General features: G+C 42.0%; 1 protein-coding gene across 1 annotated transcript in view; it reads right to left on the bottom strand.

Annotated features, from left to right (window-relative positions):
• Positions 1 to 1,436: 1,436 nt before the first annotated feature.
• TWF2 (twinfilin actin binding protein 2) overlaps positions 1,437 to 27,177 on the bottom strand; it is a 77,124-nt gene continuing 51,383 nt past the window's right edge. The window contains exons 4-9 of the mRNA XM_054976295.1: positions 26,527 to 26,622; positions 24,018 to 24,122; positions 8,021 to 8,146; positions 7,696 to 7,846; positions 6,623 to 6,744; positions 1,437 to 6,041 (exon numbers count right to left, since the gene is read on the bottom strand). Coding sequence (XP_054832270.1) covers positions 5,874 to 6,041; positions 6,623 to 6,744; positions 7,696 to 7,846; positions 8,021 to 8,146; positions 24,018 to 24,122; positions 26,527 to 26,622 — 768 coding nt within the window. The 3' untranslated portion in view covers positions 1,437 to 5,873. The remainder of the gene's footprint in view (positions 6,042 to 6,622; positions 6,745 to 7,695; positions 7,847 to 8,020; positions 8,147 to 24,017; positions 24,123 to 26,526; positions 26,623 to 27,177) is intronic.

Here is a 27,177-nt window from a genome sequence, read left to right as displayed (position 1 = left end):
TAGATCTTAAAGAAGTAATGTATTCTACCCACACTGTCTCTGATAGCTCAGGGAAGTCCAGCCCCTTGGTTATGTAAAGGATGGGATATTTTCCACCTTCCTTCTCATTGCTGCCTTTCCCCACAACAGCTTATATCAATCTCTCCTCCTCCATTTTATTCTCACGACGACCCCATGAGGATAGTTAGGTTAAGAGTGTGTGACTGGCCCAAGGTCACCCACAAAGCTTTCATGGCAGAGGTGGAAGTCAAACCAGGTCAACATTCTAACCACTACACAACACTGTTCCTGTTTTTATCTTCATAACAACACTGTGGGGAAGGCAAGGTTGAAAGTGCTGAAGTTTTGAAAGGACACACAGATCACCACCATGTGGTATAAACAGAAACTACACTATCACATGGTTTAAAAAAAACCCTCAAGATAGATGAGTGAGAAACCAAAGAGAATTCCTCCTTTTAAAGAGGAAAAGAGAATAAGAGGAACTAATTGCTATATCTAAAAAAGAAAATTTTAGAAAAAAAAATCCACCCCTCCTAACACTAACACAAAACCATTTTTGTGAAGTTGACAGACCTAAATTTTCTCTGGTATCTTTGACTGCAGCACAGTTGGGCCCCCTTGTGAACAGGACTCTAATAAGCTGTTATTCCATCTTTTGTCCAGTGTTTCCCTTCAAGTGAGCCTCCAATCTTACAGACAATATACCTAAGAGTGGTAGGAACATGTGGACATGGAAGGGGGAAGAGACACTGGCATAGGCATGCTTCAGAGTTGGGTGGCAAAGATGTTAGGGAATCTCTGAGCTGATTTGTGGAGATGACACTGTTTATTTGCAAAAGAACAGTTAGAGCACATATCACAGAAGCAAGCAACCACCCATAAACAGGCAGGCAACACTAGAACCACAGCAGAGTTTCAGAGTTCTGCAAAGCGCTGGAGACTTAACCCTAAAGAACTCTACTTCGTAAAAGCTTTGTCAAGAACATCCCAGGGTTTGGAAAAGAGACAACACAAAGTAGTACTTCTTAAGAATTAAAGAAAAATACCTTCACTGATAGTCAGATTAAAAGGATGTCTGAAAGCTACTTTGAATGGGACAAGGGTGGCAACCACCAAGCATTTAATACTTTGTAAGCAATTCTACCATCCAGTTAATGTGATGTTGCCATCTGCATCTGGCCACGTGGCAAGGTGATTCAGCAACATTTCCCATCAGTCTTGAGGCATGGTAAAATTCACTGAAGATCAGTGGCTCCCTAGAAGGTTAAAAGTGCTGCAAGGTAAAGTTTTACCAGTGCAATTCTAAGCACTAACCTTAAACCCACTGACTTCTATGAATGTAGCAGGGTATAACTCTTCTTAGGACTGCAGTGTAAAGGGGTCAGTAGACTGCTGTTTCAATCCATCCAAGAAATACACAAAACAGATTTGTTTTAAAAATACTTTATTTTTCATTTTTTAGAAAATACAGCATTCAGTACAGTGTGCCTTGCCTCCTCTATCATATCCAAATCCACACCATCCAGCCCAGTCAGGAATGTGCATTTCTTTCTCTAAACCCAATGCTCATGCAAGATCAGGAGCATGGCTTGCTTATCACTATACCAAGTCAAACCCAATGGACAGATGGGGACTGGCCTTTTACCATCATGTCAGACGGCCCTGTCTTCTTGACACAATGGCTAATAATGGCTGCACCTTGGCTGCACTAAAACCCATCACAGCTGCCACTGAGTTTGTACAAGGATACTCTACACTTGTTCTTTAATATGACCAAGGTTGTCAGCAAATAATCACATCTAGAACAAAAAAAAAGTTCCACAAAAAGTGATGGTAGACATCCCAACAATCACCTTGACTTTTATAATTAACTGATATTGGTCTGACCTAGTGAACTAATTTTTAAAAAAGGATAGAGACCAAGTCTTCTGATCAGTGGTTTGGCGCCTAACTGGAGAAACAGTGATGGCGGCTTGACAGATACCTATCAATTCTTATCCAGGCTAACAAAATCAGAAGATGTATTAGGATGGGAGCGCCTTCCTCAGGCAAGCATGCATATGGGGCTTTGTAGTTGCCCTTCTGAGTAACATTCCTTACTGGTTTTATGAAATGCTTCCAGACGTTGGCAAACAGGATGCTGATGTGTTTTCCATAGAGCAGCCAAAGACAGGGAGAGCTTTCTATTGTGCAGCCTGAATGGGTACTGGGAAAGGACGTGTGAAAAGAAAAATTTATGGAGTTGTCAAATTATGGTGACCTTCATTCTAGATGACTGCTTTTGAAATTCTCCAGAAGGCAATGAAACTCAAGACATCTGCCATGAACCATTGGTTTCCAAATATTATCTGTGAAGACAATGAACCTAGCGCAGACAGTCAAAGACACTAAGACATGAAGTGGAAGGAAAACACAGTAGCTCTAAAATAATTGTGAAAAGCCTAGATTTGGCCTTAGGTTACTAAAGGGAAGTACTGAGATGCGTGCTACCGATTCTGCCTTTTCCTTCATGGAAGTTCTGGTAGGTACTTAAATTGCTATTGATCATATATTAAAAGGTACCTATTGAACCATCACCATTACATGGCAATGTTATGCATTAACATAGCAAAGGGATGGATTCAAATGACTCTGGCATCCAAATACTACTTAAGACTAAGCTAACGGCGCACTAACTACCCAACTCCTTCTGGATTATAATTACAGATATTATAGATGGTGAGGTCAGAGAGCAAGTCAACAGTAATCATTTCAGACACACTTAAACTGCATCTTTATTTTTTAATCTTTGGCAGGGGTGGGTTGCCCAAGGCAGCGTGACCTCTAGGACATGGTTATCACTTTCATCCAGCTTGAGAATGGAAAACATACCTAAGTCAGCAAATGCTCCTCTGGTAGCCCTTCTCTTGGACTTGATGGACACACTCTTAAAAACAAGTAGACTTTTGCACACTCCTGAGGGAATGGCATGGCAGAGGCACCAGTATATATTACCTCAAAAATGAATACTCACAAAAAAGGTATAATCTACTATTTCTCAAAGTGGCAAATAAAATGCCCACCGAGAGTGACAGCAGTCAGCAGCACATGAAACATGGGTGGACTAGAGTCATGGGTACTTGATGAACTCAACTTAGAATGCAAACCTTCCCCACAGAACTGCTGCCTCAGTGTTACTTTAAAAAATTACTCAAAAGAATGATAGTGTTGTAGGAACAAGGGAAAAATGCAACTGTGTCATAGAAATTGTAAGGGCCAGGACTACAAATCCAATTATTGAATTCTTCTATAGAGAAAGTAAAAGCTACTACTGCTGTCCCAGGGTACAGCTTAGCAATTTGGATTTTGGTCACAGAGAATAAAAATCAGAACAGGAACGGATTTGATTTGGAGCCTGGATTCTGGTGGCTGAACAAATCAAGCTAGGTTAATAACCCTTGACCTTCATCAATATTATCTGTTCACTAGGTACTGGAAACAAGACCAGCCTATTTCCAAGGCTTCTCTTTGTAAGTTTCCAATATTAGAAGAGAGACTGTTCCAAATTTTATTAATAAGCCTCTCAAGAATGCAAGCTATGAGGCAGCTAATGCCTTCATTTCTTCTCTGAAATGAACACTTTAAATTGTTTTTAAAAAGCAGGTACCTTGGAATCATTCTAGTGCAGAGTGCTTTGAATCTGGAAAAAACCCCAATATGCTGCCTTTCTTGAATTGCAGGCCGAATCCCAAACTCCTCCACCACAGAGTGAGTGAGACCAAATTCAGGCTCTTTTCCTTTTCGACAACTGCTGCAACATTCCTTTCTGCTTAAATTACCTGGATCTGCTGAAGACGTCAAAAGGGTACACTGACTTTATATATAAAGGCTTTTTTTTAAAGGAAGGGGTGGGAGAAAAATCAGAATTCAAAGCCATCAAACTAACACCATACAATCAGCTTTGTAGAAAAGGCTGAGTTTCTTTTGCATCAGATACAAAACAGACCACTAAGAAGCTCCCTGGGGGCTAGAAGGAGAAGTTTAATCATGCACATTAAATTCAGTGACCCCCGCCATGGAATGAACACATCTACTTATAATGACTCCGAGAAGCTCCCAAAATCTGGGTCACATTCCTGGCTTGGACAGTGCCCAGTTCTCTTCTTGCCTTTAGACTTGGTTGAGAAGACTTCTTCCAATCCCTAGGCCATTTACTTTCCCTTCCATCGTGACCTGCTCCAGTCACCTCTGCACATGCAACATTCCTATGCTGTCAGCCATCCCTTCCTCCCATCTGGTTTACATGGATCTACAACAATCACTCTTGGGGACAGAATGTTACTGCAATGGTAAACAATATTCATTACAGGGCATGAACAATCCTGCAGCCTGAGCACATTCCATGAAGAATACAACCCAATCAGTGTGTAGTGGCCTGTGAAAGAGCCAATTTTCCTTTGGCTTGGCAAAACTCTAGTGTATAGCTAAACCAGGGCAATTTTATACTCCAGGCTACAGTGGTTAGTGCAGTGTTGGCATAAAACAAAGGGATGTGACTGCTGGACATGGTGATCCAGAGGAGAGGACAAACACCTAAGCAAACTAGGCTCGGGTTGGTGTCTGTGCTTTTCAGTAAAGCCCATCTGGAACTGTCTAGCATGCAAGAAGATAGTTCAGGAATAAACATCTATCTCAGTAAGTCAGTGCAAAGTCACAATGCAGCAATACGCTGGAGGAAAACACAGGGCAAGAGGCCGGTATATTGGCAACGCATGGAAAAACCTCCCAGAACGATCCATGAAAATCACATGTTCAAAATTCTGCAGACTGGAGCTGAGGAGGTCAAAAAGCTGCCAGCAGGAACTGGACAAGGTTTATTCTTCCCTAGTCCTAATTGCTCCAAACCTTCACTTCTCATGTGGTTGTACTTTAAGGCAATGAGCTGTTTGATTTTTAGCACAAAGGAAATTAGTCAAGCTGTCTTCAAACAGTCAGCTTTACAAATCACCACATGAGCAGTGACAGAAAACTCCTTTTAGTGAAATTGTGGGCGTGTACATGGATATGGAGTGAAAGTATACTCTTTAGCTGCAAGCGAGGCTATGAAGTAAGGCATGGCTGTCAAGGCTGCTAGAAGAGTCATAGTGGCTCCTGTTTCCTTCATCCCAATGTGCATCTGTCTTTTGAATACCTCACCCGCTAATCTCTAACACTTTCCCTACCAAATCCACATGCCTAAGCTAACCCCCCAAAAGCAGAGTGGGGTGGGGAGAGCCTTGCTTAAGTATGAATCCTTGGGAAATACTCCTCGTATTATACACAATATGTCAAACAGTCACTTCCTAAGCAAACAGGCCATCTTGAAAAGGGATAGTGTTAATAGTATGGGAATTCCAAAGATGAAGGCCATGTCTTGTGAGAAATGCAGCAAACAGCACCCTTGAGAGAAAGGGCATGTGGGGGTTTGTTTTGTTGGACTGATCTTCGCACATAAGCAGCTCCCTCAGATAAGCAGTGAACAAAATCCTTTGAGTGATGCAGGTTCCAAGTAAACCAGGTCATTATGTGAAGAAGAATCAGTTGAAGTGTCATTTCAAACTAGAACAACTGGATTTCCCGCCCCCCTCCCAAATGTATACAACAGAGCAAGAGGGAAGAGAAAAGGCAACACTCGGTGTTCTCCTCCTTTCTTCCTTCTCCCCAGATGCCTACCCTCCCTCCCCCGACGAAACCAAGAGGACATGATTGTGAAAGAAGAGCTGGAGGGGAAACATCTGGAGTCAGTGGACAGGCTCAGATGCAGAGAAGTGGATTTGGTTGGAGCTGCAATTCTGGAGGCTGGTAGACATTCACAGCCCCTCCCCTGACCTGTCCCTCCTGTCCACTGGGCTCTAACTGTCTTCACCGTTCTCGCCTGGTCCTTTGATAAGTCGCTTCTGTCCTCGTTTTCCCACAGGCCCTTTGGGCTTGGCAAAGGCCTGTTTGAAGGCATGTTGCTTAGGATGAACCTCATCGTACAGGAACTCTGCAGTCAGCTCAGCTCCATCATCAATTTCAATCTGGTTACAGGGAAAAGAGAAATCACAGTTCTCAACTGGCATCTTCCTTCCCATGACAGCACATTCTAGTCCTTCTGCCATCTTATCGCAGTTGCCTACCTCCACATCCCCATCAAAATACAATCAAATCCCTCTCTCTTGTGCCCAAGATCTGAACATTTCAATTCCTGTTTGTGACAAGGAGAAACTCATTATGAGTGACAAGCTCTTCTGTGTGCCCTAACATGTTCAGAGTTCTGAAACGACTCTTGGGCTGCATCCATATATCATCGGATATTGTGCTATCACTGCACTACAACTATCATTTGCAACTGGAATCTCCTCAAAGGAAAATCTAGTGCGCATGATTGCTGTAGCATAGCAATTGTGCAATATTTAACCAGGTACAGATACATTCTTGGTCATTACCCAAACATTTTGGGGCACTGCTACTGTCTCAAACAGCCCTTTAATAGCTCTTGCTCCAACTTATCAACCCCCCCCCCCCCGCCGGGAACTTCCCCATCTCCTCATACAACCGTAAGAATGAACAGGATCTCCTTCTTAAAAACAACTGTAAAAGGCAGGAGATCACGGTTTACCTTCTTTGCAACCTCAAGGCAAAAATCTTGCTCTACTGAGTCAAGCAGCCGGCTCTTGCAGCTGGAGTACAACATGCGCTCCTTGATGCTACACTTGTAACCAGGCATGGAGTAGATAAACACTGCAAGGAAGAGAAGGAAGGTCAGCTACCTTTGAGCTCCATCAAAATTAAGTCCACAAACCTATGGGAAGGGGGAGTGATTATCATGAAGGCAACAAGAAGGCTGTCATAGAACAATGGAAAAACCTTTCTATAGAGTGCAGAATGCACACACACCACAAAATCTCAAACAAAAGCCTTGTAACTAAGCAGCTTTCTCTTCATGTACCATATGGTTCCAGAGTAATAGACTGGCAATGTCCAGAGCCTTTTGTACATGGTTGGAGTACTAGAACAGTGACTTACAAGGCCTCCTCTGACACTGGAAGAATTATATATGGAAATATGGATCAATAAAAAGTAACCAAAGGACATTCTTTAATGTGGAAGACCCATCCCCCCTCACTTTCTACATGCAGAAACTCTTGATAGACAGGGCATCCTCATGCATGCCTCTTAGGAGATAGAAAGAGAAACCCCACAATTAGTTCAATCCCAAAGTAACAGAAGTTACTTCATGGAATAGTTCTCTTTCTTTTCACCCTGCAGCATCCTGCCCTTCCACAAGCCACTGCTGAAGGCAAGCAGACCCTCAGGAACAGAGTTGGATGCAGTGTGGTGGTGATGGGGTGCATTGGTAGAAACCCCTTCCATACTTTCTTGCAGTCTCTTGTTCCACTTACAGGACACCTTGCAAAAGAGGGGAGGGGTGAGATTTTCATTGATTCAGACCCCTTAAGCTGCAGACCCCTAAACTGCATCCCACTCTGTTCCCAAGGGTTTCCCCCAACTTTCAAGAGTGGCTTTTTGAAGGGCACAGGGAGCGAGAGCTATCCCAAGAACTCATTCTTATTCATAGTTCACTGGATCCAACCTCAAGTCGGTAAAGGCCAAGGGAAAGTTCTGCTCTGCTCCTACTTTGTTTTTTTAAAGAACGAGCGGGTAGAAGCCCAAGATTTGCCCAGTCCTTACCAACTGACTCCAGATAGTCTCCCTCATAAGAATGCTTATACAGAAAGAAGTGATAGCGGGCAGAATCCTGAGGAATTCTCTTAGGCAAGTCTGCTATCTCAGTGGCGTGTGTGTGCACCAAGTCGATGGTCTCCCTCTCCAGGTCAAGTTTCTGTTTAAACAAAGGCAAGAACACATATTTCAGAACAACATTTGGACTGAGATAAACAGAGAGGACACCAAAACCACCATCTTGCACAAACAGGCCTTGCACAGAAAACGCAGGGAGGGGTGACAGGGACATCTAAAGACCCAAGTAAAAAGCATCAAGCAAGTGGCTCCTTACCAGCTGGATGTAATTGATTTTCTTCTGTTTCAGTAACTGAATGGCCTGCTGTGCTTCTGGCTGCAAAGGAAAAGCCAGTCCTTGGAGGGTCTGGTGCTTGCTCTCTACGCTGATTTCTGTCTTGACCTAGCAACAACAACAAAAGAGCCCAAAATGAGCAGAGATGAAATTAAGGAACTAGGAGAGGCTAGAAGATGAAAAGGAAAGGGGTGACTGCAAAGCACAAAACCCCATGCTGCAGGGACTCAGGTACTGGAGGCACTCACAAGCTTCTGAACCCTTTGAAAGAAAGAGCCTGTTGCAAAGGGCTGTGGTTCATGGGCAAAGACAGTAGAACTTTGAACAGGCTACAACTTAAGGAAGGAACTACAAATTACATAGAGTAATTTGCCCTCCACCACCAAGTTTTTCAACTGAAATGTAGCCTTAGGGTTGCAAACAAGGGCTGAAGGGTGAGAGTGGCTACTTGACCCTTTTCCTTCCTGTCATTTTCCCACTCAAAATCTTCCCCCATCCTGGGCTTCCCCACCTATGGGGACCAATGATCAGGGAAAATAACCCCTCCAGCTGAGGTGAATGTTCCTCGTGTGCTCAGAATACGAACACCAGGGAGAAGGGACCTCACTGCATATGGCACCTGAAAGGAAAATATACTACACAAGTAATCTATTAAGAGGCACCATGCAATGATAAATAGCCTTTAAGAACTGCCCCCCAAAGGACACCGCCAAAGCAACAGCATTCCAAAATGCTATTTCTAAAGGAGACGTGTATTGACCCCTGCCGTGAGCCCTGCTTTCAGAGTAATTGCCTAACATGGAGCCTTGCAACATGCCATTTCCCAGGGACAGCAACCCTGACGCCAAGAAAGATGCCACATGCTCTAGCATGCCTGCTCGGGGGGAGACAGGGGGAAAGAAACCCCGCTGGAATGTGCACAGTCCTAGATGGTAACCTAAGGACCAAGACAATTGTGGGAAAATTGGTCATCAGATACCCCTTTAAAGTGAGCAAATCCATTTAGTTCCTCCTACATTTCAGAGTCAGTTTCCATTGGACTTTTACATATAATGAGGCCATCTTAACTGCTGGTTTCAGGACTGTGACTATAGCAATTCCCTGCCTAACTTTGTCTTTCCTCATTTGGAGAATGATTAATCTACATTTGTCAGTTTTTACAATCAAGGCTAAAAATAAACATAAGGGGGGAACTTCTAAATTTTCAGATTGATGCTTAAAAGCCAATTGTAAGAACAAACTATGTAAAACTGCTTAGCCTTTATAAACAGCAAATTCAATGTATGATAATTACCCCTCAATGTTTACTACTAATTTGGCTCTCTCTCTCTCTCTTGTGTTATCTTTGTTATTAGATCTTAAGCTGTTTGGCAGAGCCCCACTTTGATAATTTCTGTGCAGCTACTTGTTGTTGTGACCCACATTTAAATAAATGCAAGTATTAATACTATGATTAGATTACAAATTGTAAATGTTTTAAACTAAGACAAAGATTTCATTTTATTATCCTTTCACAAATGTGTCTAATCCTTTTTAAAAGCCATCTACTGCGTTCAGTGGATCTAGTTTCAGGTGAGTAGCCATGTTGGTCTGCAGTAGAACAGCAAGATTCAAGTCCAGTATCACTGTAAAGACCAATAAGATCTGGGGGGTCCGGAAGTCCAGGATGGGGGAAGAACGGCAAAGTTTCCTTCATCGGATATTGGTCTTTAAGGTGCTACTGGACTCAAATCTCGGGGTTCTACTGCAGACCAACATGGCTACTCACTTGAAACTATTTCCATGGAAGGCACCACATTTAGCCACAGTGGATCTAGTTTTCCCACAGGGTCAATGGCAATGCCAGATCTGCTTGCCTCTCAATAACTTGTCCACTTTGAAAAGGGCCTTGCATGGGACAGCAGATTTCTCCAACCATTAACACTGCAGCTGCTGTAGCACAGTGGGTAAGTGGCTGGTCTGTGAATCAGCACTCTGCTGGTTTATTTATTTATTTTTATTTATTAATTTTATTTATTCAATTTTTATACCACTTCTCTTCCATTAAGATCTTGAAGCGGTTCATAACAATCACAACAGTTAAAAACCAATGCAAAAATATAATATATCCAATAAAATTACAAAAAAACCCAGCAACCTAATACAAATTTTAAAAATGTTTGGATCCCACTACTGCCATGAGCTCAGCAGGTGGCCTTGGGTAAGTCACTTCTCCCAGCCCTAGCCCCCAGCTGTATTGTGGGGATCATAATAACATTGACTTTGCTTACTGGTTTGAGTGGGGCACCAATCTTTCTAGAAGAGTGGTATATAAGTGCACTTATTATTACTACCACCAGTGACTGCTGATGCCCTAAGGGAGGGGGACAGAATCCGCTCACAATGCTAGAATAAGGAGGTGAGCTGCTTTCCAGCACTTGTAGCAAGAGCCAAGCATCTGACTTCCTAGCCTGAGACAGCTTTGCAATAAAGGATTGGGCTATGTTTTCCCTACTGTAGATGAAATGAGGATTTGCTTTATAAAATCTCAGCCATAGGCACTGTTGAAAGCTAAACCTTCAAAGTCTGGCAGAAAAATAATGTCAGGTTTGTTTTCATGAAGTACACTTTGGACACCAGCAACAGATGCGAACAAAATTGGAAAATCTGTTTTTTGATCTTTATCCCAAAGTACCACATGCCTCTCTATATATCCTAACTTTTTTATCAGACAAGTTAATGAGGGGTGCATAAGTGGATGCTTCCTTGTCTATGCTCTCTGAATATTTATGAAACATGTTATACTAAATGTTGCATCCTAAAACAGAGTGAAAACAGATTAAAACACATTTTTCTTTCTACAATAACTCAGCAGAAAAGCAGCCTTATAAGACGTCACAGAACTTCATTGGGGGGAATAATTAACTATGAGCTTCATGCTTTGTTGAGGAGCAAGAAATAGGTCACACGCCTCATTGAACAACCATCAATACCTTGCTTTCATTCTTGATAATGGAGCAGGTATTAGGGTTTACTTTTTGCCAAGCAGCACAATTATCACTTTCCATTGTACAGAAAAATCTGCATTTTCATTTCTTGTTTGAGATATCAGAATTTCATTTCAGTTTCACTGTGGTTTATGGACTCAAAATCTGAAGCAGTCTTGAATAGTTATTAATGAAAAAGAGTTGCGTTTCTATACTGCTAATCAAATCCGAGTTCCTCCCAAATATACCTTGGCACTTATCAAAAGCAGAAGACAAAAGGATCTAGTATAGAGAAGAATACACAATAGGCACAATTAGAAAGGCCAAGAAATGGAAAACCCAGAAAAAACGTTTAAAATTGTTTATCTTGCACAGCAAAGTTGTAGCTATAGTTTTACTTCATGGTCCCACCCCCTCCTACAACTGCTCCAAGGGAGGGAGGGAGATGTATTGCAGTAGATATCATATAGCACCCTTTGAAAAGCATGCAGTGCAGACTTTTCAACATCTAGTGGCAAGCAAAAGGCCGTGCCATTTAGGTGCTGTGAGCCTACTCTGAAGGCCTGAGAAGCAATACAAAAGGACAACGTGCCTGGCGTCTTCCTGCCCCGCTAAGGCTCTTTGCATGGAACTTCTGTGCCAGCCACAAGGAGACTTTTGCCTGTGCAGAGCTGAAGCAGGGACCTCAACTGTTACATGACTATAGAGAGCTCTAACCCTGATCTTATTTAGCACGCTAAGCAATAACAGTTCTCAGCGATTAAAAACAAACACACCATGGTGTGGTTTCCAAGGAACAAAAAGAAACTAGCCTCTGCCAGCCGTTTGTGCCTTCTAGGCCGGCTCATCATTCTCAGCACTTAACAGAGTTATAGAGACCAAACATTCCAGGGTGCCTCACTAGCTTACCCCAATCTGCTTGAAGATACTCTGGAGGCCAAAGTTTTTTCTCAAGCAGTCCTGCTTATTTTGCATTTATTTGCGGCATTTTCTACTTTTCTGGTTCTATTTTTTGAATTGTTTAAGACATATCATGTCTGCTATTCTTTGCATTGTTTCTAAATTTTGTGATCCTAGTCCTATGGCATTGTTTGTTGGATGTCTCATGCTGTTTGACGACATGGTTTTATGCTACGCAATCCCACCTTGGCTGTCAGTGAGAAAGGCGTGGTTGTAAATAAGCTAAACGTAAGTTTTCATACTACAGTCAGAAGGATTTAAATAGTCATGTACAGACTACACAAAACTTATTTGGACTACTCACACATTTGTATTACATGGTAATTGAATAACCTGAACTCCACCCTGTGGGGATACAAGTGGTAAAAGCCACCTCCTGGACTACGCAAAGTCCTTCTGGACATTCCCAGATCACCTGCACTTGGATGCTCTCCGCTCAATTTGGGGTTCGTTTCAGACCAGAGGGAAGAGGGTTGCTCTACCCTGCTGCCTTCTCTTCTTCTCCATGCTGATGTCTGCTTCAGGGCTGTCAGCCTGACCTAGCACCTGCCAGGTTTTAAGGCAAGTGTCATTTCTTAGTGTTTACTTGTGTTGTTGTGGTTTGGTGTTTGTCATCTTCTAGTTTTTGCTGCTGATAAGCAATTCTCTTTGTCTGTGACCATCCCAGCACACTCTCCACAGACCCTCTTTTCACAGGCGAGTCTTGTCTTAGGCATCACCTCAGGCTGGCATTCAGACAATGCATTCATCAAAAAAACATAGGGCTTTTCCTACTAAGAAAAATCCTCAAAAATTAATCATGTACATTCATGTTCTTACAAGTAGCTTCACAAGCATCAAGGACTTCTGGGGGGAAACCCCCAGAAAGTTGCTACAGGGTTGTTTCAAAAAAGGAAGTGATGTTGCTTTTCACTTTTTCTTCTCAGTTCCGCATGCTAATCATTCACTCCTGAATCTTTACTACACAGCTGCCCTAACAGGAATTCCTTAAAGGACCTCACTAGATTCATTACCATGAGGCAGCAATTAGAAATCTGGGTTTCCCAATTCTTTAGCTGAATACTACAGAGCATTGCCATGTTCTTCAAATTAAAAAATGAATTATTCTTAACATTTATAAAGATGCTTTAGATATTTAAATGCCTGTGGCAGAAATGTCATTACATTGATCAAAAGAACATCCTGTTGTATATTTATCTGAGTTTGATATCTGCCTGGCATATTACAGTGTAAAGTTAATGATGGAGTCACTTTCAAAAAGCTGGGTCTTACCACACTAACATATTTAAACATTTTATACTGTGGCTTACAAGGAAAGTTCCAAAAAGCAAACCCTCAAAATGGAGGGAAACAGCTATACAGCTAGTGACCATCTAGATTAAGGCCCTTTTCGCACTTATGGTTTAAACCGCCATTTATGAGCATTCGCCGTGATTGCAATGGCTTCGGCATGGCTCTCCCACATTCCATACTGTCCAAGGCAATTTCAATTTGTTTTTCATTTTAGACAGGCTTTGAAGCCTCAGCGCAGTTTTCGGCTTTCGGGGCTTTGAAATTCATGTCACGCTTTTTAAAAAAAAAACTCTTGAGCATGCGTAGTAACATCGCAATGTTGGAACCCATCTCCCCTCCCCACCCCCGTATTTTCTGGGGGGAAATCATGTACTTTTCATGCTTGTTCTACTCTCATTTATTTTTTTTAAAGCCAAGCCAGGAAAGGGTTAAAATGCTGCTGCTTCATCCCTTCAGGGCAGCCTTCCTGCCGCTTTGTTTCCAAAGGGCTGTGCAAAAGGCTTAGGGTTTTCTTCTCTTTGGCAAAGCCCGAAACGTGCCTGGGAGGGAGGGAAAAGCAGCCATGTAATCCTTTCCTGGCTTTTAAAGCCAGGAGGAATGTGCAGTAACTTTGTACCATGTTACAACCCATTCTTGCCTTTGGGGAAAAAAAAAGAGTGTGTGCGTACTCCAAGGGAGGAAGGGAAAAGCAGCCCTTTCCTGGCTTTAAAAGCCGGCAGGGAATAAGTAGTAATGTTAGGAATCATTCTGACTTTGAAAGAAAAAAAGAGTGCTTGCATACCCATGAGGAAGGAAGCCAATGGAGAAGCAGCCTTATGATCCTTACCTCGCTTTACTGATTAAAATGGAGGAAAAGATCTTCAGAGAGCTGAGGAGGGTGGGAGTGGTTAATTCTGCACAGACCAATCAGCTCCCCAGGAAAAGGAGAGGGGTGGGGAGAAGAGAAGCAGAAGGGGAGCATAGAGTTTGCGCTGACATTAATCGGGCCAGACGTAACTTGGCAACGGTTTCAAAATAACCTCGTGGTATGTCCACACGGGAAAAATTGGGGATACCATGGACAAACATTGGTACTCCATCCCATGATTACCTTGCAAGTGTGGAACTCCTGCAAATATGGAAAGCAGAACAGATACTGAAACGCTTTAAAGTCCCAGTGCGAAAAGGACCTAAGTAGCTATCTGACAAGTCCACTCACCACCAAATTCACTTCAAAAAGGAAGGCAGGGAACTGGATTCTTTCTAATGAAATTAACGTAATCTACAGGGTCACCTATCCTTCACATTCTTCTCAAGGCAGTTTAGAAAATATTTTTATTCACTCAATTAACATAAAAACAAGTTAAACTTTTGATTTGTTGGTGGGGTTTGTTTGTTTCTTTAGAGACAAAATGAAAAAGGATATGACCAAACTGGGAATAAAGAGAAAGAATCCTCCAGAAGGAACTGAAAATGTAATGCGGGCAACACAGCCTACCTCCTCAAGGTGAGGGTATTCAATCGTTGATGGGCAGCAGCAACAGCCCACTACCATCTGTCACACAGAATATAGGGAAACAGAGTCACACTGTGACTGAAACAAGAATCATCTGAAAGCTTTCAAACATCCTGGCCTGGGCTTTAAATAAGTCAGTGACATCCTCAGCAGAGTTATACCATTCCAAGCCAACTGAAGCTAATGGGCTTAGAAAAGTGTAACTCTGCTTAGGATGGCACTGTAAGTATCACAGTAGAATACAGTGGTTTGATGTTGCTAAAGATGTCATGTTAATTATGCTTTGTTTCAGAAAGTTTTCATATGTTCAGCTTTACGCTTGTATTCAAATTTACTGCTACCACACCTTACTGCATCTGTTTTTCATTCAATGTCCTGTTGATCATACTGTATTTTGCTCAGTAAATATCCTAGCTATTGATTATTTTTTGTTTCTTGCAGTGTGTAATCTGCCTTGGATCTCAGGAAAAAGGCATGATGATGATGTATCACTGACATCCACAATACATACAGGAATGGCGTGGCTGTTTTATTACACCAGGCAGTGATGTCAGTTAATTCTGGACCCACATTTCTACAATGTAGTCTACCACAACTCTGATAACCATTCAGTTTTTCATATCCTAGCTAGGCTTGGAGACTGTGGCTTCAGTCACTTCCGTGTGCTAATTTCAGCGACACCAATTGCATGCAACCATGGGGAAATGCTGCCAAATAATTTCAAGTTTTGTTATAAATTTTGTATTATGTATGAAGAGGATGTTGTAATTTTTCAATGTAAAGCATACAATGACTTTTACTGTTGACTGTTACAAAAGTCAACATTTGAAAAAACCCAACCAAATGTGCAGCCAAATTCTTTCATTGGTTGAGGACCCTGGGAAGAGAAATAGTTCACAAAAGATGCTGGTATTTAATAGCTTTATCTACATTTGCAGGTTGCACAACGAACAGCATAAATGGCTTCCTCAATACTTAATGGGCCTTAACCGGTCTTATTGGGCTTCTGTGAATGGCAGATTCTTCCACATTTTGACTCCAACTCATTTCTTTAGGAAATAATAGCTCAATTTATATATAAAAACACAGAGAGAAAAGTCATTTGTACCAATAACATAACAGTCAACACGATCTCAAATTTTAGCCACAACGTTCACTTTACAGTATAAACAGAGTCTAGAGTGACTAAAGAATCAATTAACTTGGTTTGTAACTCAAAGTGCAATCTGAACAGGATTCTTAAATTCAGAACAATAACAGATGCTAAAGAGACTGCCTCACCCTCACCTCAACACGCCCTCTCTTAAAATAGATCAGAAGGGCAGAGCCAGGTGAGACACAAGCAACCCGACTATAAAGTCCCATGGGTTCCTTAACAAAAGCCAATATCCATTTTTAATGAGTCTTCCAAGGAACAGCAACAGCAATACTAAACATTAACAGGGCTCTTTAGAGTGTTTACTGTGTTTATTGGCTCAGTAATCTTTCCATCTTGCATGGGACAGGAAGAGAGTGGCTTGCACAAAGCTGAGATGAGATTTGGACTTTCCAACTCACAATCTTGACTGCTCCTCTAGGTATCTCTGAGTCAAGTGGCAGGAAACTATTATTTGAACCAGGTATGGAGGCTACAATTAAAGAACAAGAGGTCAAGTGACTTCTTCCAAGTGGCAATACTCTCTTCTTTAGGAGAGGTTTGGATCTTTGAGTCAAAGTTGCCACTTATAATAGTAAAAGCTCCAAAAGGAAACACAGCCCTGGAAGGTGGGGAGATTAACACAAGGGCCCAGCCTACCATCTTAGTGTAAGGCAGATCCTGGAAGTCTGAGTCCTGGGGATATATGTGAAGAGGAGAAACTGGATCAGCAAATCAATGCCCAACTGGAACCAACAGATGCACACATTACTCTCTCACAAATGTAGGGTTGTCTTGGGATTTAGTACCAAAAAAGTGAAGGCAAACGTAGAGGCTTTGAGGAACAGGGCCTACCATCTCATTGCTGGAGGCCAGAGAATGAAGATCCTTGGAGCATATGGGAACAAAAATGGCAACAAGGTTAGCTCTATGCTAAACTCTCCTAGAAAGATTTGCTTCGATACAGAAAGAGTTCAAAGGGACAGGGACAGGCTGTGAAATACCTCAAGGTTTTTGCAAAACTTGGCCTCTATCCGCAGGACTATAAAACAGCTTTATGCACCGATGCCAGAACTTTTTTGGAGTTCATACGGACTAGTTAAATGGGCTGAAGGTGTTTACACACTAGACAGAATGCTACAGAACTCCTTTTCCTTAAAACAGGAACACTCAGGGAACAGAATGACAGCAAATGTAGAGGAAGACAATGAGGCACGAGGCACAGAAAAGTATAAAGGAGGCATGTTCACTGTGTACTTTCAGAAATGTTAATGTCCTTTCACTGTTACACCAAGGTATGGACAACTTTACAATGGAAACATTGGAGCCCATCTTCTGGGTAATGTGTGAATTGGGCCAGAGTCTGGTATCTTAGACTGGCACTTCACAATTCAATAATCAACTTTGTGACTTAAAAACTGCTTAATAAGTAAAGCTACTACACTATGGGAACCTAAACCACTTGTCGGTCACTGATCCTGTAAAGCAGCGGGAAAGTCTGTTTGGGTCAAGTCACTGAGTATCTTGTTTCATAACACTAAGACCCTGATCAGCGCGTAATTTTGTTGAAGCAAGTCATGGGGCACGTATAAGTGCCTCAAACTCTACTGCACAGAGAGACTTACCAGCAAATCTGTTACCAAAAATGGTATTTCCTCCACACCTATTTCATCTTCAGGTTAGCAACCAGGTGGCCTCTTAAGGACTGGTTTCTGCCTAAGGACATCAGCTATTCTGTGAAAGCCTAATATACAAATGTCAAATGATCTGAAGAAATTCCAAAGAAGCAAAAGTACCTCCACGTTCTGTAACAAGAATCTGCAAAAACAATGTCCTTTCTCCTACAGTGTATTTTAAACCAGAAACTACAGAGTATGCAGTTATGATGAGGGAGAAGGCACTTGCTGACTGAAATGATACACTTATTTAATCAAATCCAAAATACTGTAAAATTAAATAGTGACACTAAAATAGAATTTTATGGACTTTATTTTTTATTAAAATGGCTTAAAAATTTAACTAAGATAAAAATTTTTTAGTCATAATGCCTATAGTGATTATGCAAGATACTAGCTTGAATCCTATGACCAAGTTCTGCCCGAGATAGTCTTTGTCATGGAACATGCTTGCTCGCCTCCTAAAACTTTGCCCAAGTCCTATGGTTTTCAGTGGGTCATGCACTGAAGCCCTAACGAAGGGGAAGAGGAAGGATGCTTCGTGGCACATGGAATTTGGTTATAAGATTCAAGCTTATATGTTTAAAGTCAAGAAATCCCCAAGGTTTAAGTCTGCCCCCTGGAACTTGACCAAATATGACATCCGCAATTTCTCTACTGCTCTTTGGTAAACATTCAAGTTCAGATTAATAATAATAAAAGCAATAAATACAAAAAGAGAAGATGAAGTATGATTAACGTGCTCCTGTAGTTGGGTTCCTGATCAGAATCCATGCACTAGTGTGATCTTACAGGTGTATGATAAAGTCTATAATGTACTGAGTGGTTCTATATGAATGAATAGGGTAGCCTAATATAAACAGCAGCAATTCTTTGCAATCACATTGCAAAGAATTGACATTCTTGCATTGATAAATTTGTTAAAATCTCTGTTTCTGTTTCTAACTTCCTCCAAATTCATAACTGTTTTTGATTTGACTTGATTTCTTTCTAATTCTCAAACTATTTTTGAATGTTTTATTTAGGACAGCAGGATTTGAGTCCAGGGACACCTTAGAGGCCAAAACGATTTTCAGGGTGAAAGCTTTTGAGTCAGAGCCCCCTTCTCCAGACACGATTAGCAATTGAGATCCCCAAGCCTTTGTTTAGGACAGAGCACCTGACTAGATACCACATTCTGAAACCTAACATGAACGTACAGGTGTCACTCAATTGAATTAATCCAATTTGCAGTTCTACACAAGCCGTTTCTAAACAATGTTTGAATCATATTAAGGAATGGAGAAAGTAGCACAGTGGTTAAGTGGCTGGGCTGCGAATCTGCACTCTGCTGGTTCAAATCTCACTGCTGCCATGAACTCTGCAAGTGGCCTTGGGTAAGCCACTCCTCTTGGCCCCATCTGTATTGTGGGGATAATAACACTGACTTTGTTCACAACTCTGAGTGGGGCACTAATTTGTCTAGAAGAGTGGTATATAAGCACACTGTTGTTGTAAAACTACCATCCTCTGAATCTGAAAAACAAAGTACTAAAGTGCTTTGGCATTCAAATATTTCTCATGAGCAGAGTGCAGCAACTGGTCAACCTCTGTTGACTGTGTCATTTTGCTACACTGGAATCAATGAGTATATTGCAGTCCTATGAGGAATTACTCCAGTCCAAGTCCACTAGGTTTAAATGAGAATGCTCAGCATAGGATTGCTTTGTTAATTGCTCCTATGGTTTCTAGCCTTCTTATATACTTTCTTGTATGCACCAATTTGTCACAGAAAGAATAGTACAAAACTGTAAGAGCAGCAAACTACTGCAGACAAATGAAACTAGGATGAAAGCACTTAGTCTAAAGGCAACAAGAGTGGGCAAGTTCAGCCATTCCTAATACTTTGTCCCTTGAAATTTGCCATGTGAAGGTCATATAAGACAACATTCCTCCTCCAACAATCCAACAACTCCTTGACCTTTCTTTGGGGTAAAAGAACACAGCAGCACTGCACAAACAGGAACACGTGCATTAGGGGTAGCAAACCAATCTGGAGTAAAGCAAGCCACAACACAACCTAGTTGCTACTTTTCCCTTTTGCCAGAGCTTGCTCATTAAACTTGATGGAGCGTTGAAGATTAATGTTAACAAGCATCCCTTATTGTTCCTAATTTATGCTTAATCATAATGTGCTTGTTTTATCAAGGGTGTCGCTATTGCCAACAGTCTGCCTCCAGCAAACTTAGATGTCACAAGCCAAGGCTGGCAGAGGCTTGCCACTGGGATCTGCTAGTGGCCATTCCTAAGTGTGACATGTTTTGTCCCATTCCCAACATACCAGTGGCAAGTGAAACTAAGACGGGGTGTGTGTGTGTGTGTGTGTGTGCCCATAATTTCAACTTTTACTAGCTTAATGATGGCAGAGGAAGAACCCCTTACACCGGAAATGCAATGATATCTTTGGAAAAGAAAGGTTTCCAAACTAAGTACAACTAGGCCTAAAAAAATGAATGTGCTGCATGTGTATAAAATACACATACATACGCCATTAGTATTTAGTGATATAGCAAAAACACTGGAAGAGTTTTAATTTTCAGGACTCTGAAAGAGATGAAAGGCATTACATAATATTTATATACTAAACCAGAGGCTGTGTTACCTTAAAATCTGGAATGGCAGCCTCCAAGTGAGCATTTCTTGTTGGCATGCCCTAATTTAGTCCTCATACTTCATTCAAAGGAACAGAAGAGCAAACTACAGAAAGAAACCAGGCAAGCAAGCGACAGAAAGCACTTACCTGGGCTGTTTTCCCCTGCAAGATACAGGCAAAAATCTGCTTAAATCAAGCAAAACTAAGAAGCTTTGCAACAAAATGAGTTTTAACAATATAACCAGTTAACTTGAAAACCAAGGAGAAAAGGCTGAAATTAGCCTGAAGTTATGCCTTCTTACCAGGAACTTTTCTACTCCCAGTTTCTGTTTTCTTTGGCCTCAGGTTCAGAGGGAGAAGCACTGGGCCAGACACCCTAGAGTTTTCTCCCTCCTGGGAAGCTGTCCCTTAGTGTCAGGGACAAGCCTCCATTCTCCTCCCCAGCCAACTCCCAATTCCTAAAAGTATGAAGGTACTCTGGCCTCGCTCAAAGATACTGTCTTGTTAAATATGTGCTGTAAAGACAAGGTATCAGTCCTTACCAGGCTCCAGGACTATTGTCTGATAAGCAATGCCACTCCATACAGTGCACACTAAGGGTAAGATGTGTACTGTGCAAGGAGCCAAACAGGGTTAAAGGTAGTGCTAAAGAGTCAGGATGGAATGGGATGCAAGTGGACTGAGAATTCTTCCCAGGCTTTCTAGCAAGGGAATTCAATGCAGGGCTTCAGAACTTCTGATCTCCACAGTTCAGACGTGTTTTTCTGCAGATTATACCAGCGCCTGTTGCTGACAAGGACTTCTGTGAGCTCCTCAGGTTATACAGGTAATGTTTCAAAAGAGGAGTGGAACGTGTCTGAATGTCTGAACTCACTCTGCATGCACAAAGCGTGAGGCTGTATTGGGATTTCAGGTCAGGTAAAGACCTCTGCCTGAGACCCCAGAAATCAACTGCAGGTCAGATTGGTCATGGAGTATTGGAAATTGCGTCCTAGGCAAAATCTGTTCATGGGAGCAAAAGTCCCTTGGTTATACTGTCAAGAAAAAAGACAGAAGGAGTGACAGGATCTCATCAGACTATTTGGGCTTTCATGGGTGGTAATTTTCTGAGCAGCACTCAAAACAAAGTTGACATCTTGCCTGCTACACTGACACCAAATCACATGCACAGTGACCCAGCAAAGGAGCACTGAACAGAGAGGAAGTCTCTTCACAGGCTGCCACAACCACTCAGCCATGCAGAGGCAAAATGTAGCGGGAGTCATTGGAAGCATCAATATACATATTTAGAGAAGGGAGCAGAAAAAACAAAGATAACTGGGCTGGAATTGTTTAACTGCACTGCTGAATAAAAAGATGAGGGAGAGAACAGGAGATATATTATTGGGGTGGGCTGTTTTTTCTAACTGAGGTAAGGTAATACATAGTGTTGAAGTACACACACACACAAAACAAACTAAAAAAGACATTTGGGCCTTGCTTATTTTTCCAACTGACAGAAAGTTAAAATTTGATACTCATGGATGGCTCAAGAAACCCCGATTACAAAGAAGAAATGTTTTTATGGTCCTTGCTCAATGTGCACAACACTATTTCTAAGGTGAGGCAAAATTACTTTCTTTAAGCTAATATAATTTTTCTTAACCCGGTAACACTTACTTTCACCCAACATCCTATATATGGCTCAAACATAAAATGCAAGTCAGCTTTGTGTTACTGAAGTACAACAAACAATTAGCAGAGGCAAACCCTATGTGAATATTTGGAGAAATCAGGTGAAGGGACAGCAAAGATACCTTGTACAATTTCAATGCTACTTAGATCTGCAGCCAGCCAGCAACCCCAGAACTGTATTCTTCTTTCAGCATTCCCAGAAAGGTTTGAGGAAGTATGATGCTTCCATATATTAGTGACACTGAGCAGAGAGGAATTCACTTTTTTTTAAAAACCCACATTTACAAACAGCAGGTCTTTACACTGACAACAAACACAGAAGAATCCAGCAGACCTATTCAACACAAACTGGAAAGATCCTGTGTCACAGTAGCTTCTCTCCATGGAGCCTGCGGTGAGGGAGACTTGGCCCACATTTCCCTAGTTTATTGCTGTGATTCCTCTTCTCCATCTTTTTTACAGGTGGCAGCTTTCCCCCCTTCTCCCAACCCAGTTCTTCTCCCCCTCCTTGGTCCATACTGTTCACACCTCTAGCAGAAACCTCTTCATCTCACACCCTTCGCTTTCAATGGAGGGGACAGCTCCTGATTGCTCTCATTCTCTTCTACCTGTTCCCTTTCCACCAGCACTCACTTTTATGGCAATACAATGTCTTTCTGTCTCCTGGAAGGTGCTTGCCCCATATTTGGGTGTCTGTGTTATTTCACTTAAAAGTTGCCTTTAGAAAGAACGAAAAGTTAATTTCTGACGGTCTCTCTGGCTTCTGCACTGCCATTATTTCTCCAAGAGAGATTCTAACATCCCCAAGGCTTAAGGCAGAGTACATAAGAAAGCTGGCTGGCACATGTTAGCTGCAAATCCATCAGCTGATTTGATCATCAACTGGAAGATGAGGAGAGAGCCCTAAAGCACAAATCTGGCAGGTGACAAATTGTTTAGGTCCACCTTTATATTAAAGGAGCGTACAGAAATGGAAAACAATTCTTGGAAGACTAAAACAGAAAAGTCAAGAAAGGGTATCAAATGAGTTCTGTACAGTACTGGACCAATGGCATATACTGTTCATAAACAATATATTTCTGTGATTATTTTAAAACTATCAGAGGACTATGGAGGAACAATGAAGAACACAAGTTATCAGATAACTTGGTGTTAACCATTGTTCCTCCATGGGTCTGTGATAGATTTTAGGTGCTCTCACAAGCTAATAGCACAAAGCGATGGCTACTCCATTCTCTTTGCTTATGTGGAACTATTGGGCAGTACTGCAGGCCAGCAAGCAGTTTTTGTCTGACACTCTAAATGAAGAGGGTTCTGGCTGCTGAACTGGGAAATCGTTCAGTGGGATAGCCAATCTCACTACCAAAGAATTATATCCAGAATTGACATGGAGCTTTCAAAAACTGTTTCTTCTGGATAAGCTCATGGTGAATTGTTTTGGGGCAACAGAAGCACAGCTGTCACCCATTTATTTCAAACAAATCTTCTGTTATCCCTGAGGTTACTTTTGTTGTGGGCACTTCATATCTCTGCCGCACTGGGATCACTGTACTCAATGCTGGGAAACAGTGATTCTTTCCCCAAGTCTGCAGAGTCAGTGCTGATGTGACTGCTGTGCAGAATGCAGTCAGGCAACTGTCACAAGCTTCTTATAGGCCAGTGACTGTGACAGACAGACTTGTAAGGACACAGGTCCACTTCCCCAGCACAGCCCTCTTCTGGATATGGTCAAAACAAAGCAACAGAAGAAAGGCCACAGCCGGAAGGAAATAAACATGGAGAAATGGCAAGGAAGCAGGTGCTTCAAGGAGGAACTGGGCGAGATAAGTAAAGAGAAACAGAACGGAAGAGGGACAACAAGGGTATACCTAGAATCATCCATGGCCCCAACAATCTTTCCACATTTTCCTCTCTAAATACGTTCCATTTCCCTGGTCTTCAGTCAGAGGGCACAATCTGTTTTCAAAGGAGGGGTGCATCATGGCTGAGCTCCGTCCTCCCAGGTTATATCAATCCCAACATAATACATGCAGCCTCGAGATCATGGTAGTACCTCTCTGAGGCATAACAGTGCCAGAGGAAACTGTAAGTGAAACAAAAACGATTAGGTGGTCATCTGCATAAGCATCTCAGTGCCCTGCCTCTCACCTCATTGATTCGGATCTGCTGAAGCTCTTGTTCCGCTGCAGTCAGAGGAGCTGGGGCAGAACAGGATGACACGTGCTTCTGGTATCCACTGAAGGAGATGTCTTCCTGTAGCCAAACAGAGGTGCTGATGTGACAACTGCAGTTTTCATACAAAATACAGCAGATCTATGACATTACATGTTTATAGCACACTCCTACAAGGAGCTTGGGATAGTGTAGTTCCAGAGAAAGGAGACAGGGAACACATCTTATGCTATGTAGATCCATGGCTGTACCCTAGACCTTCTGTTAATGTTCTAAGTTGGCTCTGCTATGCAAGGGCCCTCAGCAGTGATGGTCAGCTATCCTACAGTGTAGCAGCAAGACTCCTTTGCAGACTCTTGCAGCACAAATTGAAAAATGGAATACCTCATGGTTAATTAATTCTGAAAAGAATGGCTTAGCTCAATAACCAAACAAAGGGAAATCAGTTCTCTTCTGCCAGTGTTACAAAGATCCAGAACTTCTGAGAACAAGGGAAATGCCCATTCAACAGACACTAGAACCACAAGGTTCAGGTCAAAGGGGCATCTTAAAAGACTGAGGGTACCCAAGGCAAGTTAACATTAAATATTCTGTTGTCAATCTTATTTTACTAGGCCATGAATGCAGACCCAACAGGATCTGATCAGCCCATTGTTACTGCGGTCCACTAAAGCACCATTCCATTTTCACCTTCCTGTTTCTAAGCTTCTGTTTAGTACAAACATCTTCGTCTCTTGCCCTTTGGTCTATCAATCTATTTCTGATGACCCAGCAGCCAGCCAGCCAGCCAGGCTCCCTGCTTCCTAGGGGGCTACAGGAAGTGCAGAAAAGGGCACAGCTCCTCCCCCTCTCCAGGATCGACAGACATGGGAACTTGTTCCAGACTGAGGCCAGTTTTGTTTGCCAGGGCCCAGGACATGCCAGTCTCCTGCTGAAAAAGAAGGGTGTAGCCAGTGACACTGCTCAGACTTTTTTACATTTAACAAAGCATGAGATAGAACTATGCTTTAGGGTCTTTGCTACTTTCTTCTGCACCAAAGCTGAATTGTCCTGTGAGCAGATGTCAGCCCTACATAACATACGGCCTGCATTCTATGTAAGTGCAGTCATGATTAATTAATGATATACTTAAACTGTACTTGAAGAGGTCAATGCCATTAGGCAACATATGCAACAGCGAAAAGCAATAGGCTAAGGAGGACCCCAACAGTTTCCAACAACCATTTCCTAGCAGCTACAGCACATGATACCTAGTTGGTACGCGCAGCTTCTGATTCAGATCTGAAACTGATATAAATTCACAGCAGGATTCCTCCACCCCGTGAGGATTGCAGGGATTAGCTGTGCACACACACAACCTCTGCTCTGTTTCTGAAGATGCAGGGACCAGCCAAGTGAGAAACAAGCTAGGAATTTCCATACAGTGTACTAACTGCTTAAGAAATTAAAATGCCCAAACAGAGGAACGCTGGTGTAAGTTGACACTGGGCCATGCAGACTGTACTTAATGTCAGACATTCTGGCACATGACCAAGAGACAGACTCACCCAGAGGATTTCACGGGCACATCAAAGTTGCAGACAGATGGGCAAAAGCACATCATTTATAGCACAGACTTATTTCATGAGCAATGCTGCCACCGTATGGTTCTTTCCATGAAAACTACAGGACCATGAAAACAACTTCCTACAGATTTCATGACTGAGACTACACTGTGCCAAGATTCACATAAGCGCATAATTCAGGGTAGGTTGCCATTATTCGATCATATTTATGTCTGAACAGGTATTATTTCCTGGTTAACAATGAAACAGGGGTGTATGGATCCAATGTGAAACCCATGTACCTCATCTTTTCTAAGTAACAAAGGGGGTCTTTCCGTCACAGTAATTCCTCCTCAACAACATTACATTCAAGAAGTATAATAAATAGTACTGAAAAGTAACAAGGCTCATTATCAGGTCAGAAGTTTTGAATAAACTAAGGCTCAAAAGAAACATTAAACAAAGAAAACAAAAAAACAGGCACATGAGAAAACTAGCCAATTCAGAGCCCATGTCAGAAAACTAGCCCATTCACAGCCCAGTTTTGTACAAAGATAACACACTGGTTGAATGGAGTTCCATCTCACTAACAATTCATACAAAGATTCTCAGTCAATCACAAAGGAGAGATTGAAAAAATCCCCCTGGAAGGTAGAACTGAATTCACCCATGGATGTGAAAATGGGCAAAGCTAAAGATCCCAATAACATTTCTGAAGGACAGGTACAACTTTTTCTTAGAGTGTTCAGCCTTACAGAAATGAAAACCAATCAAAGGGGGAAATGAATCAGAATGACCTCTCCATCCTGTAGATGGATCTTTAGCAGCTTTTTACTGAAAAAGCAAAACTATGCCATATTGCACAAGATACTGGCAGATAAGCCTTTCCTCCAATGTATCACAGCATAACTACATCATTACATGTGCCGAATGACCAATACCTTAACTGTTCCAAAGAGCTCATCCTTTATGTGTCCTCCTCCAAATTCTTTCTTCACTGTTGCTCTGGTTGCTGCATAGAGCATCTTCAGTCTTACCTAGCCAGACACAGAAAAAGATGACATCAGTGATAGGGACAGGCCATTCCATAGCTATCTGAACATATTCATGGCCACTGCCAATCTGAAGGCCAGATTATTTATTTAAGACATTTATACCCCACCTTGCCCCATCAGACTCAAGGCAGTTAACAAAGCAGCAAAACAAGGACACAAAAACATTATAATCACCCAATAACAGATAAAAACAGCAAAAAGTTAAATACTTAGCTAAATCTGTCTACTCTCTATCAACTGCATTGTGGAATAAAACCATATTGCGTGCCTTCCTGAATGCAGCAAGTGAAGGCAGTTTTTGCACCCACTCTAGTATACCATTTCAGAGGAACCAGCCTACCACAGAAAAAGCCAGTGACCTAACTGTTGCCGTACAGACAATCCTAGGAGATGTAGCTAACAGTGTGGCTCTTTTCTCTGGCTACTGCAGAGCAACACAGCTACACACCTGAAACTAGGATCAGGAATGTTACTTATATCTGAACTGACCCATAATCTCTAGAAGGTCATGGGCTTCAAACCAGTGTTCTGGATGAT

The sequence above is a fragment of the Eublepharis macularius genome, chromosome 4 (genome assembly GCF_028583425.1).
Source record: "Eublepharis macularius isolate TG4126 chromosome 4, MPM_Emac_v1.0, whole genome shotgun sequence".
In the NCBI taxonomy this organism is placed as follows: Eukaryota; Metazoa; Chordata; class Lepidosauria; order Squamata; family Eublepharidae; genus Eublepharis; species Eublepharis macularius.
The sequence above is the reverse complement of the archived record's forward strand: the minus strand, read 5'-3'. Positions and strand labels throughout refer to the sequence as shown.